At 45.3% G+C, this 15,696-nt stretch overlaps 1 protein-coding gene across 1 annotated transcript; it reads left to right on the top strand.

Annotated features, from left to right (window-relative positions):
- The first annotated feature begins 8,465 nt into the window (after window positions 1-8,465).
- LOC125538420 (cysteine proteinase inhibitor 6-like) lies at window positions 8,466-8,919 on the top strand. The gene has a single exon (XM_048701676.2). The coding sequence runs from the start codon at window positions 8,484-8,486 to the stop codon at window positions 8,865-8,867; it is 384 nt and encodes a 127-aa protein (XP_048557633.2). The 5' UTR covers window positions 8,466-8,483; the 3' UTR covers window positions 8,868-8,919.
- Window positions 8,920-15,696: the final 6,777 nt, after the last annotated feature.

Below are 15,696 nucleotides of genomic sequence, written 5' to 3'. Positions count from 1 at the left end.
CTCACGTGATGATCGGACACGGCCTAGTCGATTCGGATCATGTTTCACTTAGATTAATAGAGGGATGTCTATCTGAGTGGGACATCATTAAATAATTTGATTAGATGAACTCAATTATCATGAACATAGTCTAAATTGTCTTTGCAAATATGTTGTAGATAAATAGCTCACGTTGTAGCTCCCTGTTTCAATACGTTCCTAGAGAAAGATTAAGTTGAAAGATATTGTAAGCAATGATGCGGACTAGGTCCGTAGTCCGAGGAGTGTCCTCACTGCTACACAGAAGGCTTATGTCTTTGATGCACCACTCGATGTGCAAACCCCTACAACGTTGTCTGTGGATGTTGTGAACACCTGACAGACACATCCTGATGACTACTTGATAGTTTAGTGCAACATAATTTACGGCTTAGAATCGGGATTCCAATGACGTTTTTGAACGCCATAAGACATATGAGATGTTCCAAGAGCTGAAATTGGGATTTCAGGATCATGCCCGTGTTGAGAGGTATGAGACCTCTGACAAGTTCTTTTGCCAACAAGATGGAGGAGAATAGCTCAGCTAGTGAGCATGTGCTCAGAATGTCTGGGTGCTACAATCACTTAAATGAAGTGGGAGTTAAACTTCCAGATAAGATAGTGATTGATAGAGTTCTCTAGACACTATCACTAAGCTACTAGATCTTCGTGATGAACTATGACATGCAAGGGATGGAGTTGATCCCAGAGCTGTTCGCGGTGCTTAAGACCGCAAAAGGTAGAAATCAAGAAGGAGCATCAAGTGTTGATGGTTTAACAAGACCACTGGTTTCAAGAAGGGCAAGGGCTAGAAGGGAAACTTCATGGATGGCAAACCAGTTGCCGCTCCAGTGAAGGAACCCAAGGTTGAACCCAAACCCGAGACTAAGTGCTTCTATTGTAAGGGGAATGGTCACTGGTAGCGGAATTACCCCAAATGCATGGTAGATAAGAAGGCTGGCAACTTCAACAAAGTATATACGTGTTATTAATGTGTACCTCACTAGTACTCCTGGTAGCACCTGGGTATTGGATACCGGTTCAGTTGCTATTATTGGTGACTTGAAACAAAAGCTACGGACTAAACGGAGACTGGCTAAGGGCGAGGTGACGATGTGTGTTGGAAGTGTTTCCAAAGTTGATGAGATCACCATCGTACGCTCCATCTGCCTTCGGGATTAGTATTGAACCTAGATAAATGTTATCAGGTGTCTACGTTGAGCATGAATATGATTAGATCATGTTCATTGCAATACGGTTATTCATTTAAATTAGAGAATAATGGTTATTCTGCTTACAGGAATAATACCTTTCATGGTCGTGCACCCTATGAGAATGGTTCATTGAATCTCGGTCGTGGTAATACACATGTTCACGCCAAAAGATGTAGAGTTAATAATGATAGTACCACTTTCTTGTGGCACTGCCGCTTAGGTCATATTGGCGTAAGATGCATGAAGAAACTCCATGTCGATGGATGTTTCGAGTCACTTGATTTTGAATCGCTTAACACATGCGAGCCATGCCTCATGCGCAGGATGACTAAGACCCCGTTTTCAGGTACAATGAAAGGGCAAGTGACTTCATGGAAATCATACATGCTGATTCGTGTGATCCAATGAGAATTGAAGCGTGCGGTGGATATCGCTATTTTCTCATCTTCACTGATGATTTGAGTAGATAAAGGTATATTTACTTATTGAAGCACAAGTCTGAAACGTTTGAAAGGTTCAAGCGATTTCAGAGTGAAGTTAAGAACCATCATAACAAGAAGATCAAATTCCTACGATCTGATCGATGAGAATTTCTGAGTTATGAGTTTGGCAATCACTTAAGACATTGTGGAATTGTTTCACAGTTGAAGCCACCTGGAACACCACTGGGTTATGGTGTGTCCGGACGTCGTAATCGAACCTTATGAGATATGGTGCGATCTATGATGTCTCTTACCGATCTACCGTTTCATTTTGAGGTTATGCGTTAGAGACAGCTGCATTCACTTTAGATAGGACACCATCTAAGTCCATTGAGACGACGCCGTATGAACATTGGTTTGGCAAGAAACCAAAGTTGTCGTTTCTTACTGTTTGGGGCTGCGATGCTTAAGGCTTCAGCCGGAGAAGCTCGAACCCAAAGCGGACAAACACATCTTCATAGGATACCCAAAGGTGACAGTTGGGTATACCTTCTATCTCAGATCCGAGGGCAAATTGTTTGTCGCTAAGAAAGGGTCCTTTCTCGAGAAGGAGTTTCTCTCAAAAGAATTGAGTGGGAGGAAGATAGAACTTGATGAGGTTGTCGAACCTTTACTTCAACCAGAGAGTGATGCAACACAGAAAGATGTTTTCTGTGGCACCTACGTCTGTTGAAGAGGAAGTTAATGATAGTGATCATGAAGCTTCAGATCAAGTTGCTATCGAACCTCATAGGTCGACAAGGATATTTACTACTCCTGAGTGGTACGGTAATCCTGTCTTAGATATCATGTTGTTAGACAACAATGAACCTACGAGCTATGGAGAAGCGATGGTGGGCCCGTATTCCGACAAATGGTTATAAGCCATGAAATCCGAGATAGGATCCATGTATCAGAACAAAGTATGGACTTTGGTGGACTTGCCCGATGATCGGCAAGCCATTGAGATAGATGGATCTTTAAGAAGAAGACGGACGTGGGCGGTAATGTTACCGTCTATGAAGCTCGACTTGTGGGAAAGAGTCTTTTCACAAGTTCAAGGAGTTGACTACGATGAGAATTTCTCACCTGTAGCGATGCTTAAGTCCGTCGGAATCATGTTAGCATTAGCTGTATTTTTCGATTATGAAATCTTACAGATGGATGTCAAAACAAGTTTTCTTACCAGTTTTCGTAAGAAAAGTTGTATGTGATACAATAAAAGGTTTTGTCGATCCTAAGGATGCTAAAAGGTATGCTGGCTCCAGCGATCCTTCTATGGACTAGAGCAAGCATCTCGGAGTCAGAATATATGCTTTGATGGAGTGATCAAAGCTTTTAGGTTTATACAATGTTTGCTAGAAACTTGTATTTACAAGAAAGTAAGTGGGAGCACTACAACATTTCTGACAAGTATATGTGGATGACATATTGTTGATCCGAAATAATGTAGAATTTCTGGAAAGCATAAACGGTTGTTTGAAGAGGGTTTTTCAAAGGAAGACCTGGATAAAGCTGCTTACATATTGGGCATCAAGATCTATAGAGATAGATCAAAATGCCTGATGATACTTTCAAAGAACGCACACCTTGACATGTTTTTGAAGGAGTTCAAAATAGATCAGTCAAAGAAGGGGTTCTTACCTGAGTTGTAAGGTGTGACGTTGAGGAAGACTCGAAGATTGACCATGGCAGAAGAAAGAGGAAGGACGAAGGTCGTCCCCTATGCTTTTGTCATAGGCTCTATACGGTATGCCATGCTGAGTACCGCACTTGATGTGTACCTTGCCACATGTCTGGCAAGAGGGTACAAAGGTGATCTAGGAGTGGATCACCAGATAGCAGTCAAAATTATCCTTGGAGGAATAAGGAAATGTTTCTCGGATATGGAGGTGATGAAGAGTTCGACATAAAGAGTTACGTCGATGCAAGCTTAACACCTATCCGGATAGCTCTGAGTAGAGATACTGGATACGTATAATGGAGCAATAATTTGGAATAGCTCCAAGTGGAACGTGGTAGCAGCATCTACGATATAAAGTTTTGCGAAATACATAGGGATCTGAATATGGCAAGACCCGTTGACTACAACCTCTCTCACAATCATAACATGATCAAACCCAGAACTCATTGAGTGTTAATCACATAGTGATGTGAACTAGATTATTGAGTCTAGTAAACTCTTTGGATGTTGGTCACATGGCGATGTGACCTGTGAGTGTTAATCACATGGCGATCTGAACTAGATTATTGACTCTAGTGCAAGTGGGAGACTGTTGGAAATTTGCCCTAGAGGCAATAATAAATTAGTTATTATTATTATATTTCATTGTTCATGATAATCGTTTATTATCCATGCTAGAATTGTATTGATAGGAAACTCAGATACATGTGTGGATACATAACAACACCATGTCCCTAGTAAGCCTCTAGTTGACTAGCTCGTTGATCAATAGATGGTTACGGTTTCCTGACCATGGACATTGGATGTCGTTGATAACGGGATCACATCATTAGGAGAATGATGTGATGGACAAGACCCAATCCTAAGCCTAGCACAAAGATCGTGTAGTTCGTATGCTAAAGCTTTTCTAATGTCAAGTATCATTTCCTTAGACCATGAGATTGTGCAACTCTCGGATACCGTAGGAGTGCTTTGGGTGTACCAAATGTCACAACGTAACTGGGTGTCTATAAAGGTTCACTACAGGTATCTCCGGAAGTGTCTGTTGGGTTGGCACGAATCGAGACTGGGATTTGTCACTCCGTGTAAACGGAGAGGTATCTCTGGGCCCACTCGATAGGACATCATCATAATGTGCACAATGTGACCAAGGAGTTGATCACGGGATGATGTGTTACGGAACGAGTAAAGAGACTTGCCGGTAACAAGATTGAACAAGGTATCGGGATACCGACGATCGAATCTCGGGCAAGTATCGTACCGCTAGACAAAGGGAATTGTATACGGGATTGATTGAATCCTTGACATCGTGGTTCATCCGATGAGATCATCGTGGAACATGTGGGAGCCAACATGGGTATCCAGATCCCGATGTTGGTTATTGGCCGGCGAGTTGTCTCAGTCATGTCTGCATGGTTCCCGAACCCGTAGGGTCTACACACTTAAGGTTCGATGACGCTAGGGTTATTAGGAAGACTTGTATGTGATTACCGAATGTTGTTCGGAGTCCCGAATGAGATCCCAGACGACACGAGGAGCTCCGGAGGTAAAGATTTATATATGGAAAGTTGTTGTTCGGGTTCCGGGAAAAGTTCGGTTTTTTCCGGTATTGTACCGGGAAGCTTCCGGAGGGGTCCGGAGGTCCGGAAAATGTTCCACCACGTCCAATATAGTAGCATGGGCTGTAGGGGGGTGCCCTAACCTTAATGGGCCAAGGGCACCAGCCCCCCCAATGCCCATGCGCATGGGAGAGGGAAAACCCTAAGGGGGAGGGCCTCCAGTTGACTTGGGAGGCACTCCTTCCCCCGTTGGCCGCCGCCCCCAACCCTAGATGGGATTTAAAGGGGGCCGGCCCCCTCTCTCCCCACCTATAAATAGTGGAGGGGTAGGAGGGCGGCCACACCCTTGAACCTGGCGCAGCTCCTCCCCTCCAATACCTCTCCTCCTCCGCGTGAGCTTGGCGAAGCCCTGCCGGAGAACTGCCACTCCATCACCACCACGCCGTCGTGCTGCTGTTGGACTCTCTTCCTCAACCTCTCCCTCCTCCTTGCTGGATCAAGGCGTGGGAGACGTCTCCGTTCCGTACGTGTGTTGAACGCGGAGGTGTCGTCCGTTCGGTGCTAGGATCATCGGTGATTTGGATCACGACGAGTATGACTCTATCAACCCCATTCACTTGAACGCTTCCGCTTAGCGATCTACAAGGGTATGTAGATGCACTCTCCTTCCCCTCGTTGCTAGATTACTCCATAGATTGATCTTGGTGATGCGTAGAAAATTTTAAATTTCTGCTATGATCCCCAACAGGGCATACAATACGGACAAAATTAGAAAGAAAATAAACCAAGATTTTTTTGCACTAGTAGGCTGGCAGGATGTTTTACGTGTTGTTAATGAAGCAAGTGAAAACTGGTGCGTTGGTCCTATAAGGCATTACCACAACGACTACCCGATTATCTACTATAATAAGTTGTGCTCGGCTCCGGCGAGGGAAGAGCGATAAAGGCGGCGCGCTTTCAGCTCGCTTCAATACTTGTAGTTATCGCTAGGTGGTCTATGAATCTGGATATAATTTATTTCTGGTGTTCATTATACTGCCCTGATTGACGATGAATAGAAATTTCTCTAAAAAATGAAAATCATATAAAATCAGGCCGTGGATTATTTTTTTCAAATCCATGGTAATTTTATTTTATTAATATTTTTCCTGACACTATTTAGTGTTATTCGCCATGGCTGTTTTTGGCCCATTTTCTATTTGTTTCACACTTTTTCTTGTAAGGCATGGTAGTGGGAGCTCCTAATCAGCACCGGCCCACGAAACGGACCGCCACAAAATGGTGCATTACTTCCTCCGTAAACTAATATAAGAGCGCTCACATGAAGTATCGAACCTGCGCCCTACACTACTAACAGGACTTCGGCTAACCACTAGGGCATGTGGTCGCAAGTGATAGATTGCAGCTAAAACTTTAACCACTATCAAAGCCGCTCATAAGTCACAGATTTCGGAAAAAAAATCCTCACAGAAAATCGTTGCCCTACAACAAAAGTTCATCAATTTAAAAAAATAGTTTTAGAAAAATTAAATAACGTTCATAAAAAATTGAAAAGAAAATTCACCATTTTTGAAAAAGTTTACCAATTTGGAAAAAACCTCATCCAATTATAAAATAAGTTCATCTAATTTTAGAAAAAAGATCATCAATTTTAAAAAAGTTTATCAATTTTAGAAAAATATCATCAAATTTGGAAAAAGTTCATTGCATTTGAAAAAAATGTTCATCCAAATAAAAAAATCATCAGTTGTTAAAAATAGTTCACTAAAATTAAAAAAAAGTTAAGTGATTTTGAAAACAAAAGTTCATGAATTTTTTTAAAAAAACATCATCGATTTGGAAAAAGTTCATGCATTTAAGAAAAGAAATAAATGAAAATCGATGATGGAAGAAACCGGGAAGAAGAAAAAATTGAAGAAAAAAACGAAAATGGAAAATAGGAAAAGGAAAAAAAAGAGAAGGAAGGAATAAAAAAGGAAGAGTTCAAGCTTAGCAGATCCTGCTCCGCGACGCGTTCGCTTTACGAACGAACCTCAATGTGTGAGGCCGTCTGTTCGATCGAAATCACTAATTGAGGAGTACTCATTTCAAAGATCACTCTCACCTAGCCTAGGTTGTGACAAGTGGCGCGTTGCATGTGGGCCACTTGTTGCAAGCTGTGTGTTTTTTCTTTTTTTCGTAGATCCGTTTATTCACAACGTTTTATCTCTTAAACGGTTCGTTCAAATCTTGAACCGTTTTCATCATTGGATTCCTCGCGTCGAAATCTTCAAAACTAAATTCCACGTTGATAACGTTTGTGCCTCTCGCGAAAGCAAAACCGTGCCTCTCACACAAGAAAAAAAGAAAACGCGTTTTTTCGTTTTCAAGAGGCACAACTGTGCCTCTCGTGGAAGTAAAACCGTGTCTCTCACGAAAGGAAAAAAAAGAGAAGAATTTTCTGTTAAGCAAAAACGTGTCTCCCGGGGAAGAAAAACGTGTCTCTCACGAAAGGAAAAAACAAAAACATGTATTTTCATGCAAAATTGGTTTTCCAAATTTTTTATCGAAAAGCTAAGAAAGACTGGTGGAAACCGAAAAGTTAAAAAACTAGAAAAAAATACATCTAAAAAGCAGAAAATGTGTGCGAACAAATAAAAAAATTCCAGAGGAAGCGCCTAGGATGTGGCACGTGGCGGCAGCTGAGAGGACGTCAAGTGGCACGCTCTCAGCCCCACCACAAGTGATCGTTGCGAGACTCTTGAAGGAGCGCTTGTTAACTAGTTTCTTCCTATTGGATTCGCAGCGACCACCATTGTTTTTCTTCTTTTTTTGCATATTAATATACACAATATCGAGCGCCCGCAACGTCACATAGGATTTGCCCACGGTAGTACTTTTTTGGATCTTAAACCTGGGCCATTTCTAGTCTGATTTTACAAGGAGGCTACAAAATTGACTTTCCCCGGTTATTGGGGTCCAATAAAAAATATCTGTCTACCTCAAAAAAAAATTTATGTAGGGATGATTATTATTTTCTTTATAAAAGAAAACCTATGATTTTTTAGACGGAACTCTCGAAAATCAAAGGATGTAGCGGTTAACTGGAAACTAATCCACGCCGCAAAAGTTAAAAATGGAAACTAATCATTCTTTTGGCAATTTGGCAACAAATCCTGGAAAGAGATAATCAGGTGAGTATTCCTGCCCGCCTCAGGATTGATTAGTGCATGCTATATATGTGTGCAATCTTAATTAATATGCCATACTAGTACTAAATATTTATATGATGATCTGGCAATAATCCTTAATGTTGGCATGCAGTTAGGAAACTACTCATGCATGGAAACAAATAATCTTCTGGTGTGTGTTGTCCTGCCTAACCGATTAATTAGTGCATGCATGCTGAAGTATATATATCTATGCAATCATAATTTGCCATACATACAGGCATGAATGCTGCCAAGCCCTAGCGATTGATTTGATACGATTGAAGTCTATATAAATGAACAATCTACTCGTTCACCTCGATCTACAATCCACGACCACCACCACCGTCACCAATTCGATGACAACGACGACCAGCCAGCAGAGACAGGCCATGGCGACCTGCAGCCATCTGCTCCTCGCGCTCGTCGTCGTAGTTGCCGCGGCCGTTGATTGCACGGCGGCGTTCGATCAGGATCACACGCCGTTCAAGCCAATCCCGGACCTCTCCGTCCCGCGCATCCAGGAGCTCGGCCGATGGGCCGTGCAGCAGCACAATGATCAGACGGGCGATCGCCTGACGTTCACCAGAGTGAACGGCGGGCAGTTCCAGATTGTGGCGCCGGCGCTCAACTACCTGCTTGACATTGATGCGACGAACGTCGACGGCACGGCCAGCACGCACACCGCCCTCATCTTCGTGCAGTACTGGACCAACACGCAACGGCTCGACTCTTTCAACTGATCCATCCAGTGACATATGTACCGATCGCGCGAGGGAGGGCCTGCTGATTGTATTGTCTTGACGATGCAATAAAAACGATCGATTTCCAGTTTTGAATTTATACGCATTTGTTTCTACATCACAGGCATTAACTTTCTTTTTGCAAGTATGCATGCTTTCTTTTTGATAAAGTATATGCTTGTTTTCATATCACGAAATAGTACATAGTATTGAACCCGTACAAGCACACACTAAGAGCATGGTTAATAATGTAGCCATGAGCCTGCTGTATGGAGTTGCCATAGAGAACCAGCTAGGGTTTTCCTCCTCTCGGGCGATCTAGGTTACCCGTGAGTTCTCCCCGTCGACGGCAGGCCCCAGGTGATCCGCTAATCAGTCTGGATGGCGTCCCCCTCGGACGCCCACTCTACCATGAGCGGCGGCGGCGGGTCCGCGTCTGCCGCCGAGTCCGATCTGGAGGGCTTGTTTAATCAGCTTGATCTCAATGAAGAGGAGTTCGAGGACATTGTGATTGACGAGGAAGAACCATAACTCCAGGAAAGTACTCGATGGCTTGCCCTAGCTAGGGTTCATACTGAGAAAACCTTTAGTCAATCAACATTTTACAAGACATGAGAGCTGCGTGGAATCCGATGCAGCGGGCAAGATTCCGTACGTCGGCCCCAATCGCTTCGTCATGCAGGCATCATGCTTGATTGGGAGCGAATTACGCTACAGGGACCGTGGTTGTTTCGCAACTGGGCAGTGTTACTATGCCCATATGATGGTTTTACTAAAACAAAGGAGGTTAGCATTGTTCATATGCCTATTTGGCTGCAAATCCATAAGCTTCCAGATGTTTACTGCAAGAAGAACATTTTGAAGGGTGCAGTAGAGATCATGGAGATGCGCTTGGATGGTAATATCAGGGGGGACTATGTAAGAGTCAGGGTTAAGCATGACATCAGAATGCCCCTGACGAAATCTGTGAGTATTGTTCGTGGTAGAGAATGCCATGTTTACCTTGTTCGATATGAAAAGTTGGCAAGATTTTGCAGAATGTATGGCCTTGTAGGCCATGAATTCAAGGAGTGCGGAATGGGTATACACGAGGAGAAGGATATGAAGTTTGGCGTGTGGCTGTACACGGACGCACCCAACCTAGAGGGGACTCTCAGTCAGCAGAGGAACATACGGCCGATCGTTCCAGGAATGTGCATGTTAAATCTCTGGCAACGAATGCATCGGCTGGGCTGGGGAACAAAGTGGTTGATCCTGATATGATGGACATGTCCATGTGCCCCGTGAAGATCCCAGGGTGCAGCATAGTGCAGGATAAGGTCCCCAGAAAGAGACTGAACACGGACAAGGCAGAAGGGGCGCTCAAGGCAGCCTCTGGTACCCCGCAACCCTTGCTGGCTATCACTGATGGTTCTGGCAAGGATTCGAAGGAGAATAACTCTCCTACAAGTAGCTCTAGTAGCAAGAGGGCAAGAGTTTCCAAGGATAGCGAGAACCCACAAAATTTGATGCCCTTCTTCGAGGAGGACCGCCCGTCTCAATGAATATCTTATTGTGGAATGGCCCAGGAGGGGGGGAGGGGACCGCCAGAGAGTTCGTGAGGTGTTGGCCCTCCCAAAAGCCAATAACCCCAAGCCAGTCTTCCTTTGTGAGACTAGAAAAGAGTCTGTGACAGTTGAAAAAAATGAGATGGAACTTGGTCCGAAGGGTTTCCATGGTATGAGTAGTGGTGGCAGAAGTAGTTGATTGGCACTATTTTGGGATGAGTCTTTGATAGTCACAATACTAGAATCTTGCAAACGGACCATTGATGTTAGAATTGTAGATGGGGGCTCCGGAATATCATGGAGGGGAACCTTTGTTTACGGCGAACCGAGAGTTGAAAACAGACAATGGATGTGGGATCATTTATGTAGGCTTCGAGCCGTCTCGAGGAGCCTTGGTTGCAACCTGTTGCTTCGAGCGTTGGTCGCTACCTTGCTCGTCGCTGCCTCCGGGACGCCGAGCACAGCTATGAAGAGCCGCCCAGCCGCCACAACTTTTTGAAGGAGAGGGAGACAAAGGAACGAGATCTGAGAAATGACTGAATGACGCTAGGTTTTCCGAATTAATATGCGCTGAGATCTGGTTGGGCCTCTATTCGGCCCATTAAAATGGAATCTCAGCTGATCGGGCAAAAATGCAGCGACAGCAAACCAATTTTAGCGTTGTTTTGCGCCGCAATCGCGGTCATAGCATCAGATCGCGGGAAATCGGGCTTCTCTTCGGGGGAGGCTCCCCAGCCACGATTGTGCTGCCATAGCGCACTTTTCGTCCGTGATTCTAAACTTTGGGATTTGCCCCATGGTTGCCCCAAGTCACGGACAAATTAGGCATGCATGAATGGACCAAATCGCTCTGCATGCGCTTTTCATCCTGGCGGGATCGCTCGGGAGCAGAAACTATCGAACTGTACTGTTCACTTGCTTCAGGATTTCTGGGGAGAAGCCAGGTGCTGGCTGCTGGAGATGGAGTCAGGGACTTCATGACCATGGAGCACTACCGAATATGCCCTTAGGCCTTGTACAATGGTAGGTGCTTACGCACGGGTGCTTAAGAAAAAGGAGCAGCGTAGCGTCGCAAAAAATCTGGTCTCGCAATGCAAAGGTGCTAGGCAGAGGTCCTTCCGTTGCTTCTATCTGCCTTCGGCGTGACTCAAGGGAGCAGTTATTTTTGCTTCTATGTGCCTACCGCTAGCACTGGAAGCAGACCTTTGCTTCTCTCTCCTTTCCTAAGCAACTGTTCAAACCAATCCCAGGAAAAAAATCAGGTTTTTTTTCTCAAGCACCCATGCAAGCACCTGCCACTGTACAGGGCCTAGTCCCCACACGGCTTGATGTTGCAAATGATAGAGGCGAGCATGAAGGAGGGGACATAGCAGGTCGGTCAAGGCGAGAGACATACCACTGAGAGAGCAGTTTGCTAGAGTTTTTCTTTCCTTTTAAAGGATGTGGAGTGGGGTTAGCTTGATGTCGAGCGATCGGAACCAGAGTGAGCCAGATCATAAGTTCATGACAGAAGTGTGGATGAAGACATGTACTACATGGGAAAAGTACCCTCCGATATAATCCACATGAATCAGATTGGCCATATAATAGTGTTTTTAAAGAAAGTTTGAAATACATGCTTTATACTCTCTTTTCTAACTTTATAATGAGCTTGCCATGGAACATGGCGATTCCGTATTGGGTGTTTCTTGGTCGCATCTTGTAATATGTCAACCTTTATTTGCCGTCTTAGCGCATCTCCAAAACAGACCGAACAGAGGCATTCTAACGCAGTTTTCCATCCATAGTTGTCTCGTACCGGTCCGTGGACCAGTCCGCGCGCCCATTTTTCCGCTAACCAGAAACAAACCTCCAGCATGTAGGACTCCGACCCATCCAAAATCACACACAGACCTCGCGTCTCCGTCTCTTTCCGCTTTCTCTACAACTGCTTCCTCCCTGGCCGACACTACCGCTATACCACCCTGGCCGCCCGCCAAGCCCTTGCGGACCTCTGTGACCTCTGCCGCTCCACCTGGCCGCCATGATGCTTTGCCAACGCCGCCATTCCACAACCCTCATTTGTCCGACATGCAGGTACCATCTGGCCCTATGCCGTCTGTGGGATCACCACGCCCGACAAGCGTTTGGTGAAATGCCCATGCTAAATTTTGGACAATTTTACTCCCTTCTTTGAGCAATGGATTCGAACATGGTGTATATCTACGAGCACTACGTTGAGTCATCTCATGGTTCGTCCGATGACGAGGATTATGTGGATGAAACAACGATCATGCAGACGGTCCTTACAGACGTGGAGCATGCGGAAGAGCATGTTCTAAATTTTAAGGGAATGATCAAGAGTCCTCGAGGTGCTGAATCGAAAAAGAGCAGACGGGCATTTGCCACTGATGGATGACTATTTTGCCCCTGATACCCTATTCTCGGACAAGTTTCACCGGCGTTGTCGGATGCGAAAATGTGTTTGGTCGCTTCTACAATGGCGCCCGGGCCTACGATGACTACTTCATCTTGAAGAAGGATGCCATACGAAGAATTGGATTCTGTGCACAGTTGCATTACAGATGCTTGCATATTGCACGGCCGCAGATTCGTGGGACGAGTACCTTCGATGTCTAAGAGCACATGTGGAGATGCCATGATTAAATTTGCTACTGCATTGGTCGAGGTGTTTGGACCTAAGTACTTGAGAGAATCAACTATCGCAGAGACACTGAAAAGCTCATGACACTCTTGAAAGCAAGAGGATGTCTAGGTATGTTCAAATCTCTTGATTGCATAAATTGGAGATGAAAGAACTACCCAAAAGCTCTACATGGGCAATATACGGGCCATGTTAAGAAGCCCACCAACATTCTTAAAGCAGTTGCATCACAAGATCTCTGGATTTGGTACACTTTCTTTGGCATACTCGAGTTTCACAATGACATCAGTGTGCTGCAACAGTCTTCATTGTTTCCTAGGTTGACTAAAGGATGACCTCCTCCATGCAACTATACTGTCAATGGGCATGACTACAATATGGGCTACTATCTATTCACGGTACCTATCTTGTGTGTGTGGTCTTCGTGAAGACCATCACTGAGCTAGCTGGTCATAAAAAAGCTCACTTTGCCCAATGATAAGAAAGAGCTAGAAAGGATGTGGAGAGAACATTTGGAGTGCCCCAAGCCTGTTTTGAAGTTGTTCGTGGACCTACTAAACAAACGGAATCCGAAGACCTTGTGGAAGGTGATGATCATGGAGGATGAGGGTGAAGGTGATGCCAGAGGTCTGAAATTCGACCACATGGGTGATCTTATCCTACTTCCAAATCAGAATCCGGCCGCGTTTGATGAGTTGTCCAAATGTGTCAATATATTCTGGGTTGAGCAATTTAGGAGCAGCTCAAGAACGATCTGATTGAGCATCTGTGGGCGGTTAAAGAGGACAACTAGAACATATGTGTGAGTTGAATTCACATTTGAACTATTTTATTTCCAAAGTAGTTGGATTGTCATATTTAAATTTGAACTACTATCACATTTGGATATTTTCCCTCATCGAAGATTTGATATGCTATTATTTTAAGCGTTGCCGACTAAAAAACAGGGCTGAACATTTAGTGGACAGGGTTGGTTGGCCAGCCCCCATATCCATGTCGGCGATGACTCTGCACCAGTCCGTGGACAAATAATGTGCCGATTTTCAGGGTCAGCATTCAAGATGCCCTTAGAGCATCTCTAGCAAACCCCGTATATTGCCAACCCGCAAAATGCGTTTGCAGTTCAAGGAAAATCATATTTGTGGGCCAGGCGGGCGGGGGGCAAGCAGACCCCGCAAAGCAGACCCGTAAAAAAGGATATTGCTGCTCGACGCCCGCCCGCTTCGTCCCGCAAATCAGTAATTTGCATTTCAATTTCAGACATGAAAATACATTTCTTTGCTTCTTTATTTTCTTCCACGGCATTGTATACATAGTAATTCACCAAATCTTTGCTAGAATAGCAAGACCAAAGAAAACAAAAACCGCAATTAGGAATTTTAGAAGATATCCAACTTCCATAACTGCTCCCACTAGTTGGACCAATATCTTCTCCATGCCTTCATTGTTGATCTGCGGATTCTTGATCTTGCATTCTTCATTCTTCTTTTTTGATTCTAAAGAAGTAGACGTTGCTTCCCCTCTATTTTCTTCTCTAATTGCACATGCAGCCGCACCATTAGCCTCAATTCTACCAATGAGTGGACGAACATCTATTAAGTTTCTTTCTGTCAATAAATCGATGTAACTTTCTTCCCAAAACCAAAATGAGCATCCACCTTCATACACACATGACCATCTCAATAAGCTATCGAATTTGAACCGAATAGGTTGGCAAAGCCGAATGAAACAAGAACATACCCGTCGTTTTCGCATTTGAAGAATACCCATCCGGGGTGTTTCGGCATGCTAGATGTTAGCCCCTGCACTGTCTGCATGAAGTCATCGCACAGTATGAGCGGCATCGGCGACCCGACGAGCCGCCGCGCGAGCGCTGAGCCGGGGCAATGGCCGGCCGAGTCCTTGCCGGCAAACCAACAACGGCGGCTAGAGGAGGAACCAGTACCCGCGTGTGGTGCTGGGGCTTTGTCGGGGCTGATCGGGGTGCTCCCCGATAAATCCATGGCTTGGCGAAGCCACCGATGGTCGGAAACGCGAAATACGGCCGCCGTGACAAACAGCCGGCGAGCTGCAACTTTCCGGCCCGCCGAGTCCGGAGGAAGTGGCGGAGGACAATCTCGGGCGTCTGGCGGTCCTCCGGCATGATCTCGCCGGCTGGTATGGCCGGAATCGACGGTGGCGACCCGACGGCGGGGGGTGGGGGAAAGTGCGTGTCGAGGGGGAGAGGTGCGGCAGTGGGTGAGGAAAAGCGCGGGCTGAAATGTCACCCCCGCCAACCGGTACTGCTATATACAAGGCACCGACGGGGCGAAGGGGGGAACACCCATTTTCGCAGGTTCGGGTGGGAATAATTCCGCGCCCCGCAAAAAAATTTACGGGTCCGACGTGTTTGTGGGGTCTGATCGGGCAGCATTTTCCGCACGGACCCGTATTTTGATGGTTATTTGCGGATCGGGGCATTATACCGGGTCTGCTAGAGATGCTCTTATATTTGTTGTTTTTGACCTCATTTATGGGAAGCACACAGTGAAGCTATGCAGCGGTGCCATGGCCGTATCCTCCGCCGTTCAAAACGGCCGAAGACCACGACGCGCGGATTATGGGGAGGTGGAGAAGGTGTAGCACGCATGTATGCATC

Source organism: Triticum urartu, chromosome 2A (genome assembly GCF_056163025.1).
Source record: "Triticum urartu cultivar PI428250 chromosome 2A, HENAU_Tu73, whole genome shotgun sequence".
NCBI classification, from domain to species: Eukaryota; Viridiplantae; Streptophyta; class Magnoliopsida; order Poales; family Poaceae; genus Triticum; species Triticum urartu.
Note: the sequence above shows the minus strand (reverse complement) of the source record. Positions and strands in the feature narration are given on the sequence as shown.

Excerpts from the sequence above, each read along its gene's own strand:
- LOC125538420 (XM_048701676.2), top strand. The coding sequence starts at position 8,484 with ATGACAACGACGACCAGCCAGCAGAGACAGGCCATGGCGACCTGCAGC.